Source organism: Paramormyrops kingsleyae, chromosome 14 (genome assembly GCF_048594095.1).
Source record: "Paramormyrops kingsleyae isolate MSU_618 chromosome 14, PKINGS_0.4, whole genome shotgun sequence".
Classification (NCBI taxonomy): Eukaryota; Metazoa; Chordata; class Actinopteri; order Osteoglossiformes; family Mormyridae; genus Paramormyrops; species Paramormyrops kingsleyae.
In genome coordinates this window covers 9153038-9170006 of record NC_132810.1, presented here as the reverse complement: position 1 = coordinate 9170006, position 16969 = coordinate 9153038, and the positions used below count along the sequence as shown (strand labels likewise).

Genomic DNA, 16969 nt, shown 5'->3' with positions numbered 1-16969 from the left:
TTAAAAGTAAAACAAAAATAGTGCAACTGCACTGGAAGTTATATGACCTACTGTAATGTTAAATTGGACGCGCTTCTGCTCGCGCCGCAGGGCGTGACCGACAGGAGGACGCCCAATACCGTACGAGTGGCCGCCGATTGGTTGTCGGGCATCATGTGACATTGTTAAGATGGCGTCTCCAAGTGGAGGTAAATTTTAATTCCTGTGTTTGCTGTCCGCCGTATTTTTCCAAAAAAAAAAAATTGGCTTTGTAATCCAGCTTATCTTCAATAAATTGTTCATTGACTGCTTCGCGGTATTTTTCAAAGATTTTTGAAAGAGATTTTTTTATGGAAAGATATTTTGTAGTTGTTCGCTTCTGGCTGTGTCAGTGTTTTGTTTTGCTATTTGTAGACCCATAATTGCTATGCAACCATGTAAATACTTATAGTCATATATTTCTTATTAATTGTAACAGGCCAGCAACGTACATCCTTCACAGTAAATGATCGAATGACTGCTATTTACGTTACTGCACGTTGCTGGATGTAACGTTATTTTTACAGTAGCCTTCATTTCCTTTGTCGACCTTGAAGCTTATTCCATTATTGTCTATTCTTACAGATGGCCAGGCGTTTGTTTTCAAAAATAATCTTTGTTTACGGATTTTTTTGTGTTGTATGTTTGCAGCCAGATAAAGAGAGATCAAATGCATCTGACTATAGATTTAGTATTATTTTTGAGTTGTAACACCAAGATGAAAAAAATATTCGTTCCGTATCAAATTGATCTCTCTTGCTTTGGAAGATGATGACTTTGAGTCCTCTTTGCTGAGCTTTGAAAAGCTGGACAGAGCCTCGCCTGATCTGTGGCCGGAGCAGTGTAAGTGATCAGCCGGGTGACATTATTGGATGGCTTTCTCTTTTAACCGGCAGGAATGTACCGTTCGAGAACAGATGTCTTGTGTGGGTTTCTAATGGGAGTTTTATTTTTGCAGTGCCGGGAGTGGCTGAGTTTGCAGCTTCCTTTAAAAGCGTAAGTGGGTTTCATACGACCTTGTACGGGGCAGATGAATTTATATACCTCCTCCCACTTATCTCCACAGAGTAATTTATAAATAAGTCTAAAATAGCTATTTCACAATTTTCGCTCTTGTAGCCAATTACCAACTCCCCCCCCAAGTGGATGGCAGAATTGGAGAATGATGACATCGAGATGTTGAAAGGTAAACGCTGACACTTATGATCTTTACAGTAAATTCTTGGTGACAATCCAGCAATTTTATCTTCAGGACAGTTTTGGGTTTCATGCATCCATTTGCTTTTTTTATTGACAGTTATATATATAATTTCAAGCGTTTTCTAAGATGACACCTTTTAGGGAATTTAAATGATTGCGTTTACTAATATATTGGTAAGTATTAAATTTTTTGTAAAAACGTTATTGCATGATATTCCGTTCACTGCAGAGCTGGGGAGTTTGACCACAGCCAACCTGATGGAGAAGGTGAAAGGGCTGCAGAACCTGGCCTACCAACTTGGTTTGGAGGAATGTAAGTTCCATCCCATCCCATCCCATCCCATCCAGTCCATTTTCTAGGTGTGCATGCAAGCTGTAACGCTTGTTATAGCCACTGGGTGGCACTGATAGCCTTAGTGTACATGATTATGTCAGTTAGCATTAAGATTTCAATTACAGCCCATGTGATGTTGCCACCTTGGTCTTCTTTAATCAGCTTTAAGTTTGACATGCAGGGCCTTGTCTTAACCTTCGCTGTCCTGTTGCTCACCCCTAATTGAAATCAACTGGGAGGGGCTTGGGTGCTGAAGTAAATTTTGGGATGCTGTTAAAAGGAACAGATGGAACACTTGGCTGTTGCTTTCTGACATAATGGTAATCTGGAGAAAAAAACCTTTGATGGTAAATATTTTTTGATGATGTCATGCACCTTGTATCCTAGTCATTTTGCAGTGCAGGTGGGCTTTGGGTTCATTTGAGTGTGTCTACACTCACATGCAAAGGAGATGAACCTTCCAATCTAAATCAAAATATTGCTTATGACCTCCACAGCCTCCTGGAGTTGTACTGCAGTTGAAATCTCGCTGCAGATTTGTCAAATTCCATCAAGGCTGGTTGATTAAACCAGGCTTTTCGGGACAGATTATGGCAAACTTGATTGTCCTGCTGGGGAAATGAGTGTTTAACTGTGACTCTTTGCTTTGTGTTTCTGAAACCTGTCTAACACTGCCTATGGATTTGCCCTTAGCCATGAGGATGGATATATCTTGTCAAGGAGACAAACCTGTGGCGTGTTATGAGAAAGGACCTTTATTACAGTAATTTGCTTAGCTGTGGAAATCCCTCTTAATTGTCATTACTATTATTCACAGAGCATTCTGAGCTCTTTGTTATTCTTAGAGATATGATAGCACTTCAGAAGATTGTAGGGTTTTTTTTTTTTTTTTTTTTTTTAAAGTCCATCATTACAGCCTTGCCAAGTTTCAATTAGAGGTGTTTAGTTGGCTCTGTGTAGGACTTCTTTACCAGGTTAGGATCTTATCTGCTTCCCTAATTGACCAAAATAATAGTAATTATTAATAAGACCGTAACTGATAAAATTGTCTGGTTTACAGTTGTTGCTATTGTGATCTTATTTATTATGGAGTCAATTTACTTTATCACTGTTTTCCACAATTATACAGCGGTGCCTGCGGTTTACGAATGCTGTGGTCTTCAAACAATTTGGTTCGCGACCAAAAATTTAGTGAAAAAAATACATTGGTTCACGTACAGAATTTGGTCGACGAACAGATTCCTCGACCAGATTCCTTTTTTTTTAATACTAGAGTATCATCTGCGGGGTGCATGTCCCAGCATGCCCCACGTGCAATTGTAAATAGAAGGACCACAACAGGCACCTAAGGAGCATCCAACCCAAATACACAAACGGGAAACACAAGGTTGTCAGACGCCGAACTGCAAGATGCGCACACGGAGGACGATTTACACATGCTAAATACACGCGAGGATCAGACCGGGTACACACAAGACACGGGCAAACACACGCGCGACAATAAGGAAATGCGCAACCATTAACCTTAACAGCAACAGCAATACAAAGGTTAAGGACTGTTAATAAAGACTGTAATTTCCCTGGCAAGCAAGTCTCCATGTCTCTCTCTGCTCCCGCGATGCCTCGGTCCGCCCGTCGCCACCCTATATTGTGTTTTTCTTTAAAGTTTTTACTATAAAAACCAGCAAATTAATTAACAAAAATTATAATTTGGTAGGCTTGTGAACGAATTAGTTGACTTTCAGTGCTTTCTTATGGGAAAAATTGCCTTGCTTCGCATACAAATTGGTTCGCGACCACTTTCCTGGAAGGGATTGTGTTCATGAACTTGTAAGTGATTTGGACCTCAAGATTTAACACTTAAATTAGTATTCTGTAAAATTAATAACAGGGTGGAGTATTTTAACCTCGTAATAGCTGCAGTCATTTAATTATGAGATATTATCATGAGTTGTCTGTGTGCCATCCATCCATCCATCTTTTATCCTCCTGATTAGGGTTGAGGGGAGCACTGGAGCCTGTCCAGGGGGGGCTTCCTAAATGGGATGCCAGTCCATCACAGAACACATATACACACACACACATACTCACACACTATTTGAAAATTTGAAAACACCAGTTGGACTTGGAGGCGTAGGTGTTAAACACTGAGCCGCCGTGACTCTCGTTATTATTGCTCAAAACTAATTTTCATTTAAATATCAACATCTGTTTGGAGTTTTATGCAGTGGGCATGTCAGCCAATAGCAAAGCTTGGATTAGTTTTCATTGCTGAAGACTCTGATCTTCAGCTCAGTGAATTAATTGTATTTTGTTCCTGGAAGTCGTGCGGGCTAAGGGTGCAACTCTGTCACACTCAGCTTGGCCCACTAAGTCAGTAACTTAAATTAAAATCCTCACCATTGCATGACAATGACCTTCATTAGATCCATGCGCACCAGCAGACGGAAACCTTGTGACGTGCTACTTCAGACACTGGGTGGCATCTGCTCTTTGGCTCCCTGAGTGTGTTCGAGTCCCTGCGGCGCCGAGCTGCTCTTTGGCTCCCTGAGTGTGTTTGAGTCCCTGCGGCGCCGAGCTGCTCTTTGGCTCCCTGAGTGTGTTCGAGTCCCTGAGTGTGTTCGAGTCCCTGCGGCACCGAGCTGCTCTTTGGCTCCCTGAGTGTGTTCGAGTCCCTGTGGCGCCGAGCTTCTCTTTGGCTCCCTGAGTGTGTTCGAGTCCCTGCGGCGCCGAGCTGCTCTTTGGCTCTCTGAGTGTGTTCGAGTCCCTGTGGCGCCGAGCTGCTCTTTGGCTCCCTGAGTGTGTTCGAGTCCCTGTGGTGCTGAGCTGCTCTTTGGTTCCCTGAGTGTGTTCGAGTTCCTGCGGCGCCGAGCTGCTCTTTGGCTCCCTGAGTGTGTTCGAGTCCCTGTGGCGCCGAGCTGCTCTTTGGCTCCCTGAGTGTGTTCGAGTTCCTGCGGCGCCGAGCTGCTTTTTGGCTCCCTGAGTGTGTTCAAGTCCCTGTGGCGCCGAGCTGCTCTTTGGCTCCCTGAGTGAGTTCGAGTCCCTGTGGCGCTGAGCTGCTCTTGGTCGCTCTTGGTCCTTCGGTGGCTCCCAGACACTTATTAGTTCACACAGAGGCATAGAGCCCTTTTTAATGGTGTCTCTCTAATGTGACCAGGGTTTAATTTTCTCCTTTGCGGCCCAAGAAGGGCTTGTAAATCTCAGTTACTTTTCATCTCCGTCCCGCATGCTCTTTACGGCCCTCAAATGAGGCAGGGGTGTGGTGGCGGGGCCACGATTTACTGCCCCCCCCCCCACCCGCCATCGAACGACGCGGATCATTAAACACTTCAGCTGTTTAATGAGCAGAACACAATCACTTTAGAGGGATGCAGTGGTTTGGTGGTGGTGGTTGTGGGGGGGGGGGGGGGTTTATGATTAAGTTATAGCAGGGTGTACCTGTCCTTTTAGCTGTGTGGGGTGCAGCTCCACGTGGAGGATGCTGATTGGTTAAGCTTAAGCTCTGTCCATTTGGTTTACCTGTGTTGGTGGATTCTGATGGAGGCGGGAACAAAAGGCTCCCTTTAGTCTCGTCACCTTTTTCTGCCATCAACCAGCAACCACAAGCCCCTTTCTTGGCTACTGTACATCTCTGCTTCCTCTCTGTCTAGAGGCCCCTTACCAACTTTCTAAGACAGCCCCAGAACATCAGAGGGCCCCAGAACTTCAGAGGCCTCTGCTGCGTAGTCCAGACGTTGTTAAGATTTTTTCAGCATTGCGTAGTTTTTGTAGCTGTTTTTTTTGCATCTCTCAGCACGAGTTTTGATTTGGTAGCTTTTTAATTTGGCTGCGGTGTGGTGTCCATGCCTTTATCACAGAGAATTAGCCGGCCACAGTAAAAATCGCTCTGGGATGGCTTTCTGTGCTTAATGCTCTGTGTGTCTCTGATTCCCTCGTTCAGCGTCCGCATAAATGACTCTAAGCCACAGTGTACATTTCACAGGAGGCTGTCTGCTGCTTTGAAACCCTTTCTTGATCATGCTGATAAGAAAAATTAAATGTTTCAGCGGGTCGTTCCACCCTGACTGCTTGTTCTTTGGTTGTCGATATTCTAATAGCCCCATTTGTCCAAGCTCGTAATGAATATGAGGTGGGAGATTTAGAAGGGGTGTGACCCCACCAGATGGGTGACATTTGGACCCCCAGCAGTGAATATGGGCACAGGCGACGGTAATTGTGCCGCAGTTTACAATGGTGAGACAGAGGTGAGCTGGCGTCCCGTTAGTCTGCGTGATGCATTTGTCAAAACCAGTGAAAGTGGGAGAGGATGGGACGAGGCCCTGGGGGATGTCCCCTGGGTCTTGGTTGCCCACCTTTCCCCCAACCGTCTGCCGCGTCCCTGGCTTTTCCCAGAGGGCCCGACGCGTGCCTCTCCTCCGGACCGCAGCTGCTTAGGCCCCGCCCCCCAGATGGATATATGAATGTCCCGCATCACGTGTCACAGATTGGAGTCCCCGAGGGGGTAGTAGATAGAAGAGGCTGATAAGTGCTGTTATCGGAGACACTTCAATTGAAGGGTCCCCGTGGGGAACAGGCCTCCCTAACACGCTCTGTGTGGCCCACCTGGGCCTAGACAGGCAACCTCATTGGCTGAGCTGTACTCCCCGAGGCTTTCCTGATTGGCTCCTCAGTAGCACGGCCCAGATTGCTGGAAGTGTTCATGGTGACTGATCAGGCTGCTTCCCCTACAAGTGGGCAGAGGAGGGCTGTAAGCTAGAGGCAGTGTGTAAAAATGTAAAGGTGTGAATCGTAAGAACTGCTTAAAAGGAAACGCGAACAAGGCATAACTGATGGGGAAACTGTTTAAAAACTACTTTCATGTTTTGCATGCTTACTTGTCCTGGATGTTTGGTTTGTGTTTTGCTGAGATGATTTTCCTTGTGTGTTGCGGCTACTGAACGTTGCAGGAAGTGTGTTGGGATCTAGTGATTGTGCAGAATGACCAATGTTCTTGCCTAGGAGGACCTCAGCGTTTCGGGAGAAGTATAGTGGTGCTGCTTCGCTGCCCCGTGCTGTTTGGCTTCTTGGCCCAAGAACACCCTTTTTCATCGTATTAGAATGTGTCTCTCATTTGACAATTTACACAGTGAAACCGATCTAAAAATGTTGATGATCCATATATATTTTTTACAATAATTATCATATGTTTAAAAATTAGCGACACCCCTCTGTAAATGGTGGTCAGTGAAAGTGTCAGCTTAGCCATTTCAAAACCTCTTAAATTTGCTGCAGCCATATAATACACCTACTATTGTATTATGAGCAAACCTCATGGCTAATCAATACCTCATTGACTTTTTAAACTATTTTAAATTAATTAATTAGTTGAGCTGGTTGTGATGCATACATGGAATCCCTGAGGAGAGGTTTGGGAACCAAAGCAGTGTTGTTCTAGCAGTCCAACAAAGTACCAGTGACTTTTTGGAGAGCCTGAGTAGTTCCTATTAGTATCTATTGTTTTACTCTTTATTTGCATATGTTCTAATGGTAAATTGTCTGTGTTTTCTTCTGAGTGAATTTCATTCATTTATTACACAGATATGTATCTTTGAACATTTGCTTTGACTGCCTAAGACTTTCACACAGTACTGTACATAGCTGACGGTGAAGAGCGGATGGTTTGGCCAACCAGTCAAATGCCGCATTCCTGCCAAACTCAGCCGGGTTGTTGGGCTCAGAGCCACATGGTGTGGCCCCTTCTGCCCAGCCGGGTCGGGGGGGTTAATATACATCACAGCCCGTAATCTCAGGAATATCAGATGTGATGCCTAAGTGATAAAGTTTTAATCAAAATGTGAGCGCAGGTGACGGATAATTAGACCGTCGAGCAGGAGAAGGACGAAGGGGGTTCATTTAAATAACGTATTTGGTATTCATGTCGCAGGGGTGTCAGGGCTGGGGGGTCCAGGGGAGCATAAAGGGGCTGGCATAGGAGAGCCAGTCATCTGGAATTTAGGGAGGGGGCGCGTGGCAGTTGGACACGGGGGCGCGGCTCGACTCGGGTCCTTTCAGAGCCGGAGACCCGTAAAAAAGCAATTTCTGCCTCCATGTATATTGCAGCTTTGATTTTACCCCCCCACCCCCCAAACTGAAATAATCCAGAAATATACCTTCATGTTTAATGGTGGTTGTCATACCAAGTGTGTGCTTCTTAAACCCCCCCCCCCTGCCCCCTGATCACCTTCATTTAAATTTCCCGTCGGCCTGTGTGGGCCCCCAGAATTGCAACGCATAAAGACAAGATGCATGCCTTGCTGCGGCAGCATGGGCTGCTTTATTCAGATCATTGCACTGTCGCATTTAGGGCAGCAGAGTTGCACTCTGCCCCGCCCCCCACCTTCATTATCCCATATGATTGGTTAAATTCCTCTGAGGTTCGTCCGCCTTGATTTACAGCCCCTTGTCCTGCCACCCCTCCTCACACACACACAAGGGGACCCTGAAGGTCAGCCCTGACTTCTCCAAACCAGCCCCCCCCCCCACACGCTGTGGGGATCAATTTCCGCCCTCTGTGAGGCGCACACCTCGGGCATCAGCAGATGATTGTGTTGCTGCTGGCCTGCCCCGCCAGCGCCCCCCTCTGACCATCCATCATCAACAGGATGAGCCGTTATGGAGTGCAGCCCCTGACAAGCTCGTGCTGAAGGATTTTTATTGCCTGCATTTTAGATAAATAGCTGAGCTTAATGCGTCCCTGTTGAGATGCCATTAGCGGGAAGCCTGCACTTTGCTGGCTGATGGGCCGGGCTTTTCCCCCCTTGTTCTGTTTTGTGTAGCAATGTCTGATAAGAGGAGATGACTCTGGTTTTTACCGTCTTGCAATGAGGCCCCCCCCCCCAAAGCCCCAGCATGCCGGCTGGACCTTCAGGGGCGCTGGGACTGGGTTACAGTAAGCAAACCGCAACAGCAGGTCTCTTCTGTGTCTGTCTGTGCCCCCCCCCCGACAGATATGAGATGACAAGCTCATCTGCATAAATAAATTAGGAATTCATAGGATTTTCTTTCATAGCTAATCGCAGTGCTGGAGTGAAACCTTTCTGGATGCGTTTTTTAATGAATGAATTTCAGCTGATTTGCCTATTTATAAGGACACCTCTGGAACGGGACTTGCCGTGCGTTTGTGGGGGGGTATGTTTAGTGGGGTGGGGCCATCGGGTGGGCAGGGGTGTGCATCTGCGTGCATTAGTGCATACGTGCGTGTGGGTGTGCGTCTCCACGGCACGTGGGCAGACAGCAGTGAGCTGGAGGCGGGGTTGGGGGGGGGTGTAAAGACGCACTAGTGTTGGCCCCCCTCTGGGGAAATCATTACCCGTGTCCGCATCTTAAACATCCCCGCAAAGTATCAATAAGTGGGTAATTGAATTTTCTGCGGAAACATTGGCGTCCGGTTGGGGGGGGGGGGGGGTGCGCGTGTGTGTGTGTGCGCGTGTGTGTGTGTGTGTGCGTGTGCGTGTGTGCGCGTGTGCTCGCATGCGCCTCTCCACGCCTGGCTGTGTGTGCAGGGACTGGGTCAGGATGGGGGTGGGAGAGGGGGCTGCTGGTGTGGCTGGGATGTCATCTCCGCTGCTCAGCCCTCTTTCCCTGGGGACATGGGCCCGGAGAATGGATGTTAAATCCATTAGATAAAGATTACACCCCGTAATGGCTCGGTGTGGCAGTTTAAGGATAGCAGCAGGGCTGGGATTACAGTCTGTTTGAGGCTTAATGAAAGTGCATTAGAGGAGTCACCTAGGCGGTCATGTCCCAGTCCCAGCAGGCCGAAAGACCTTGCGAGGCCAGTCTGCCAGTCCATGGTGGTGCTCTCCTACCCAGGACGAGCATCCAGCCTCAGCTCCCAGTACTGTGTTTACTGGTGGGAATGGTTGCTTGGTTTGTATGTATGATGCGTTTTGGGAGCCGCACTTCACCATAATCTGACACGGTGGTGACCCCCACCCCAGTACAAACCCCCAATTGGATCCCATGAGCTAGCATGCAAGGCCAGAGGGGTCGATCCGTACTGGCAGCCAATCCCGTCATGAAGCGGAGTCTGACAAGTGGATGCATGATTCTGGAATAGTGTCTATTTCTGTGTTAAAATTATTATGTAGATAGGGTCGGTATGCTTATGTTAAACAGAGAGGAAAATTTTAGTGATATGCAGTCCCTTAATGGGATTGCCCATTGTATGCTTATGTTTTTGGTTAAATAGCTCAGTGCTGACGTCCTTTCTGGATCGCTGTGCCTACCGGCATCCATTTTGGTCACCAAAAGGCAGATTTTAACAGCAACATGTGTGGCATCACAGCACATGCGCATCTTGAGTGTGTATGAGGAAACTGACAGCTCGCCTTCACATAACAAGCGCATCTGTGTTGCCTGAGATGTGCTGTATTCTTCAAGAAAGGGTTAAGTGAAAAATGTATTATTAAAAAAAAAAGTTTTGTATTTGTAGGGTGGACATAAAGCGGATGGATTAAAATAGAGGGTCATTAAATCACGAAAATGCACCTCGATGTAGTTGGTGGTTGTAACAAGTTGCTGATTAACTAAGTACAAAATTAGTAATTGACCTTTCCAATCAGCTAAACAAATCTCTGTCCCGCGCTAATCAGTATCGATCCCCGCTGGCCTCTGACAGATCCCTGCGCGTGTGTGCGTGAGTGAGTGTGCCTGCCTGCCTGCCTGCCTGCGCGTGAGTCTTTGGCAGGATGCTGGCTGGACCCGCAGCTCTCATCTTTAATTTTTTATTTTTTTTTACGTTGTGCCCCTCGATCTGAATCCAACAATGCAAATCATCCCGCTTTCAGGGCCGGCGGAGATGGAGGGTAAATTGAAAACTAATTAATGACTGGAGCAGAAGGGTGACACGAAGGGAGATCTCAGGGGAGCTGAGCCGAGCCCTTTTCATTTGGGGGGGGGGGGGGGGGGGCATATTCCCTGCTAGGGTGGGAGACAAAAAGCAGTAAAAGACTTCACTGTTTTCTGTTCTTCTGCCTGGAAGATATGAGGAGCGTGTTTGCTATTTGCACACGGAGATGGATGCAGACATGCATCGCTCCTAAACTTTTCATTTAGGCTCAGAGCTCTGGGACCAGCTACGGACAGGCTACCTGTTTGCTTTTTAATCAGCGTTTCACTGTTTTTACACTGATGCATGCGACCAGATTGACTGGCTGGCTTCTCTAATTTAGTTTGTCGTTTCGGACGCAGGGCTGTGTCTCTGCCGCACAGGCCGACGCCAGATCGATGGCGCCACGTTGCGGGGCGTCTCACTGTCGCCCCCTGCGGGGGAGGCCCTCACTGACGGTCGATTTGGCCAATTTCCCAAGGCAGGCTCAGCCAACGTCTATGTCGATACGGGAGAGTTTTCCGATCTTGCATCTAGTGGAGGATGAGGGTTCCGTGTGTGGGTGCTGATGGGAGTTGTTCCCTCGGGGTCTGTGTGGCCCCGCTGTAGGGACCTCGGTGAGGCCAGTAGGACATGTAGCCTCCTCAGGCCCAGTCAGCAGGTCGAATCGCTGTGCGGCGCCTCCATTTGCCAGCGGCCAGCAGGTACCCTGGTCAGAAGAAACGGATTAATCAGCATAGTGGCCCCAAAAATGTTTACCGGCGGTCCTGATCGTGTCCCGCTTGGATTCACGCTCACATACTCCTACCTAGAGAAGTCATGTTTTATATATCTGTGAGCTTTAGTAAATGTCACGAAGAAACAAAATATGAAACACCTAAAGATTTAATCACACCCCTCCACCACTTGTGGAGTCAGACGTGGTTTCCGGAAACACAGTCGGTGACTCTCGTCTGCCATAATGTGCCGAGATATGAAAATGGTATGTGGACAGCAGTAATTACGGGTCATACTGATTCATCCCCCCCCTCGCCCCAAGCCCCCCACCCAGATTCTCGGGGATCCGCTTCTCTTCAGACCTGGCCAGCCTGTCCAGACCTCTGATTATTTTGTTAAGTGTTATGCGAATAGACAGTGCGGAGAGAAATTAATCAATGCGAATCCAATTAGCATCATGTTTAACCCGATGATGGACAGCTCAAGGTGAAGCGGCACGGCGGCGGTGGCAGCATTGGTATTCCGCGCGGCGCCTCGGCTAAATTACAGGCGGCGCGGCTTTTCATTAGCTGAGGGGAGGGGAAGGTGGCTCACCCTCGCAGGAAGGGCGACGACTTCACCATGGTAACTCCAGCCAGGTTGGGATGAATGACAGAGATGTCCCTCTGTGTGTCTCTGAGTATGAGGACTTGTGCATGGTTACGGTTTGGTGTTTTTCTGGGGCTGAGTGGTCAACGTGAGAAATGATGTCCTAACTAACCCTGTTTATTTACCATACTCCCATTTACTTTGGGTGATTTGCTGAATGTCACTCTTGGTGAAGAGGGGTCACTCTTAGGTTTTGAGGACACTGTGGCCTGTATTGAATGTGATAATAGTTTTACTATTTCCTTACTACAGTACAGTAGACAGATTGCTGGGATCATCACGTCTTCACCTCCCTGATTGGCGTCGTTTACGGTCCAACGTTCAGTTCTCATTCCTTACCCATCCTGCTTGTAAAACTGTATCGGGCCCAAACGGGAGATTGGATCTGTGCATCGGGCTTTACGGTGCCACGCATTGCATACGGGGGGGGGGGGACAGTCCTTTGTGGGCCTCATGGGAATCTTCAAGGGGGGAACCAGTGAGGGCCTGGGGTGTAGGGCGGTATATCTGTCCCTGTGAGGTAAACCAGCTAAAGGGTGAGTGCTACTCTGATGACCTGCTTGTGAGAGTGGAGCCCCCTGGAGGAGGGAGGTTATTATTCATCAGTAATCCATGGCTTGCACAGGTAGTGCAATAAGATTGGATGCGTTTAACTCCACGAGTCCCACATCCTTTACGTGCCATTTGGTTGGGACTGTAGTGTAACATGCGGTAGTCTTTATCACAAGTGCCAGTTTCACTGTGAATGCTGTGATGCTGAGGAGTGCTCAGGTTCAAGAGCCTCACACACAAAGTCAGAAGTTGGCTGGCGACGAGTGGAACACCGAGATCTTTCACAGTGGAAATGTACGCACCGTGCAGAGGAGAGGGAGACCCGTCTGCCGCCGGATCCCCGGCTGTCGGAGGAGGTCAGGCTGCCTCCCTCGTCGGATGACTCTCCTACACTCAGAACTGTGTCCTCAGAAGCGGTAACGCGTGCTGTGTCACTCTGGTAACCCCACGCTCTGTGGCGCTTTGTTTTTTCCGGTCAGAAACGAACAGATGTTTGTATAAATTACCTCCCATGCCGACGTCTTGCAAATTAAACACGCCTCCTGTCTGTGTGGATGGAGGCGGGACCTGCAGCGGACGTTCTGTGGGATGAGGGCAGGCCGGATTTTAAGATGATGTTAGGCCGCTTCTTTAAGATTAAAAAAGGTGGGGGGGGGGGGGGTACTCATTCGGGGTAGAGGGGGGTTGGAGTACCACAGATTGATTTAAACCGATTTATCAGGTACAGTTTTATCTTGGAGTGTGACCATCAGTCATCGGTGAGTTCTGCAGGTTCTAGAGCTGATTCCATTAGCTGAAGCGTGCACGTGCAGTCTCTCTGTTAATATCCGTCTTTATTCAGTTATTTTCTGGGATGTGAATGCGCATTTGGTTGACTTGCCCCCCCCCAAATGGCCCCTAGTGTGTGGCTGTGTTTGTGGGCGTTTCCTGGCCTGGACTCCAGGCTCGCCGTGTCCTTATGCTGGGTAAGTGCTTGTGGAAGGTGGAAGAGGAGGTCTGTTGTAGTCAGCGAGCCCAGCTCCACGTCCCTTTCCTAACCTCCGTTAGTGCACGTTCAGCAAACTTTTACTGCCTGCTGATAAACCAAAGAATGGTGGCCGTAAGTCACTGGCATTATTCCCCTGCTAAATGACACTGTCCGTTTTGTGCCTCTTTTTAATTGATGCATACAGTATGTGTTGTTGCTATGGTTGGCGCACAATGAATGGGACCGAGTTCTACATCCTCAGCAGGGTTTATCGCTTTGTTGTGCCTCTGCTAGTCATTTAGACTAATCATATCACAGCAGAATGTGCACGGCCATTCAGACACCGATCTCCCACCATACCGTGCATGCAGTCTCACGTGGGACATGAGTTTTATTTTGGGTAGGTGGTGTGGGTTTGTGGGGGATTGAGTATGGAGTAAAAAAAAATGGCATGACTGAATGAAAACGGGGGAAGAAATGTTAGAAATCCAAAAAGCCTAATCCTCCAGGATGAGTGGATTTGCGTGTGTGTGTGTGTGTGTGTGTGTGTGTCTGTGTGTGTGTGTCTGTGTCTGTATGTGTCTTTGTGTGTGTCTGTGTGTCTCTGTGTGTGTCTGTGTGTGTGTCTCTGTGTGTGTCTGTGTCTGTGTGTGTAGCCTGATCCATCTGTGTGCTGGGAACACAGCATGGTGGACTGTGTGAAACGGACGCAAGTGGGTTACAGAATTGTCTCTTTGGCAGCTCGTGTCATAAGCTGGGACTGGCCTCTGTGTTTGTTCACAGTGCCAAAGGTACCGTCAGTCACCCATAACCTCTTCCCGTTTTTATTTTCCTCCTTCTCAGTGGCTCAGAGTACTGTGAGGTTCAGTGGACTGCTGTGTCGTGGGAATAGCAGAAAGCCCACATAATCCTTGATGGGGCTTGGGGTAAACGTCCCAACCTTCTCAGCTGGGTGTGGCGACCCGACGGCCGCTGGGCTTCCAGTGTATGCAGTACTGGTCCCTCCCTGTCGTACTGAATTTGATTACTGCAGCGTCCCGGGAGAGAGGGGTTCAGGACAGTGCTGGGGACACTCAGGAACCCGCTGCTCAAAATGTGTTCTTGCTTGATCTGTTCTCTGCTGGTTCTCATTCTGTTTCTCAGTGCTGACAGTCTTTCGAAATACAGTGGTACCTCGGTTCTCGAACTCACTAGATTTAGAATTTCTTGAAAGTCGAACAAACCAGTTTGACCTAGAATTCGATCTGAATATCAGAAGTCGAACCATGAACGCTGACCTAATATAAATTGTACGCGCCAGGAAATGAGTCATACTGCAATGCAATCCTTACTTGAATGCCTTCTTCACAGACTGGACAATTAACCAAATAAAGCAGCGCAGCATTACAGTAACTAATAATAAATAAACCACTAACTTACATGTACTATTAGAGCATTTATGTCATTTATTTAAACTTTATTTTACCGAGTAAATTAACTGGAAAACAGTTCTCACTGCTTTACGTGATATTCCGGAGAAATAGCAGATTACGCATCGGAACTGCCTGGGATACAAATGTCTTGCGTGTAACTAAACTCTTCAGCCAATAAGGGCAAAGGTGTGTCGTCACGGAGGCGGTTCCAGTTTGTGCAGCCGGGTGAGAGGTCGCAATGCATCTAACCGTAATGCATTGCGTCAGGATCAGAATGCATTGCTTTAAGCCAGCGCTGTAAGCAAGTCAAACGCACCCGATGACCGGACTGGGGAAACAAACTGAAACGCTGACTTAATACAGAGGACTAATGACAACAACCAGAAACAGCTGATCACATGGGGATCCCACACGAGGTTAACGAGGGGGCGTGACACACGGAAGGAGCGGACTATCGGGGCAGGACAGGGGTAATGTTGGGATAAGATCTTTATCGTTTTGGAAGCCATTAAGAAAAAAATGCTCTTCTTGTTTTATCCTGTTCATTTTGTGTTTAAATGCTTAATAAAAAATATTTAGATGTAATTTTGGGTGGCCGGGAACCAATTAATTGGTTTTCCATTATTTCTTATGGGAAAAATTCGATCAGAACTCGAACTTTTAGGGAACGAATTAAGTTCGAGAACCGAGGTACCACTGTAGTTCCTCCAAATGGTGCTGTAAACATCTGTGTGATTTTAGTTGATTTGGCCAATTGGTAATTAGATGCTTGTGAGATTGAACTATCAGTCTAAACAAAAGAAAATCATCGGGTATTTATTTCTGTACAAAGAGCAGAACTGTGCGGTTAGCACTGTTGCCTCACACCTCTGGGACCCGGGTTCGAGTCTCCACCTGGGTTACATGTGTGTGGAGTTTGCATGTTCTCCTCGTGTCGTCGTGGGGTTTCCTCCGGGTACTCTGGTTTCCCCCCCACAGTCCAAAGACATGCTGAGGCTAATTGGAGTTAGTAAATTGCCCATAGGTGTGCATGTGTGAGTGAATGGTGTGTGAGTGTGCCCTGCGATAGGCTGGCCCCCTGTCCAGGGTTGTTCCCTGCCTCGTGCCCGTTGCTTCCGGGATAGGCTCCGGACCCCCCGCGACCCAATAGGATAAAGCGGGTTGGAAAATGAATGAATGAATGTTCAGGTAGCATCATACTGGCAAACTGAATCCAATGAATAAGATGATTCCTGTCTGTTTTTCAGCTCGGGAAATGACCAGAGGAAAGTTCCTGAACATCCTGGAGAAGCCCAAAAAATGAGAAGCTCTGGAGGGAGGGGCTCAGTGTCAGTCCCATCAGACATCCTAGGGCTGGGGACTTGGACACAGACACTGCCTGTCATTTTTATTGGAGCCCTTCACACAAACATCTGAACTGCACTTAGGTGTGTCTGTGTACGCTGTGACCGCTCATCCCTGTACGCGATACAAAGTTCTGACTGCTTATGGTACCACTTCTCTGGTTTCACAGAGACCATCGAATCCGATCCCTTTGTTCACAAAACCATTATTTTTCTCTCTTATGAGGCTGAATTAGTTTTTGTAGCTTTCCTGTTGGATTATAATTCAGTACATGCTTTTAAATGTGTATATTCTGTATTTATTTTTCTCCGTAGCTGAAATTAACTTTTGTTTTTCCTCAAGCCAAATTGTGTAATAAAGTATTAAAAATCCCAAGGTAATTTCTTAGTTGTCCCAGTGTCTGAAATGTTGTCTGTATCTCAGTGTGTGGTGCCATTAGGAACAATAGTAATGATTTGAGAGTCGTCTGGTCAACCTGGTTTTTTCTAGGTTGGGTTAATCTGCTGACAGCCTGCTTTTCTTCCGGCTCACGGGAGAGAGAGTGCGCACCTTTCGAGGTGGCTGAAGGTGAGACTGGCTGTAACCATCGTGGCTTTTTAGGTTCGCAATGAGAATCGCAGAAAAAATTGAACTAGTGGCAATGCAACAGTTGGGCAGAGAGAGAGGGGACCAAAAAAAAAACACGATTAATTAGGGCAATAACTTCATGTGCTGCCATTGCATAGACAACCTCAGTTAAAATGCCTTTTTAGTTCTGGAAAACATAAGGAGTTCTGACATAGGCTCCGTCGGGGGGAGGGACCTGTTTTCCCCCCCATTTAATGAGAATTGGAAACAGACGTCCCACACAAAACATTGCGTAAAAATAATATTGCGCATTGTCGTCCCTTGTAACGAGAGTTGACATA

At 47.4% G+C, this 16969-nt stretch overlaps 1 protein-coding gene across 1 annotated transcript; it reads left to right on the top strand.

Annotated features, from left to right (window-relative positions):
* Window positions 1-112: 112 nt before the first annotated feature.
* lin52 (lin-52 DREAM MuvB core complex component) lies at window positions 113-16441 on the top strand. The gene is made up of 6 exons (XM_023828272.2): window positions 113-188; window positions 787-861; window positions 977-1014; window positions 1138-1204; window positions 1448-1531; window positions 15965-16441. Exons 1-6 carry the CDS (start codon window positions 170-172, stop codon window positions 16018-16020), a joined length of 339 nt encoding a protein of 112 aa, XP_023684040.1. The 5' UTR covers window positions 113-169; the 3' UTR covers window positions 16021-16441.
* Window positions 16442-16969: the final 528 nt, after the last annotated feature.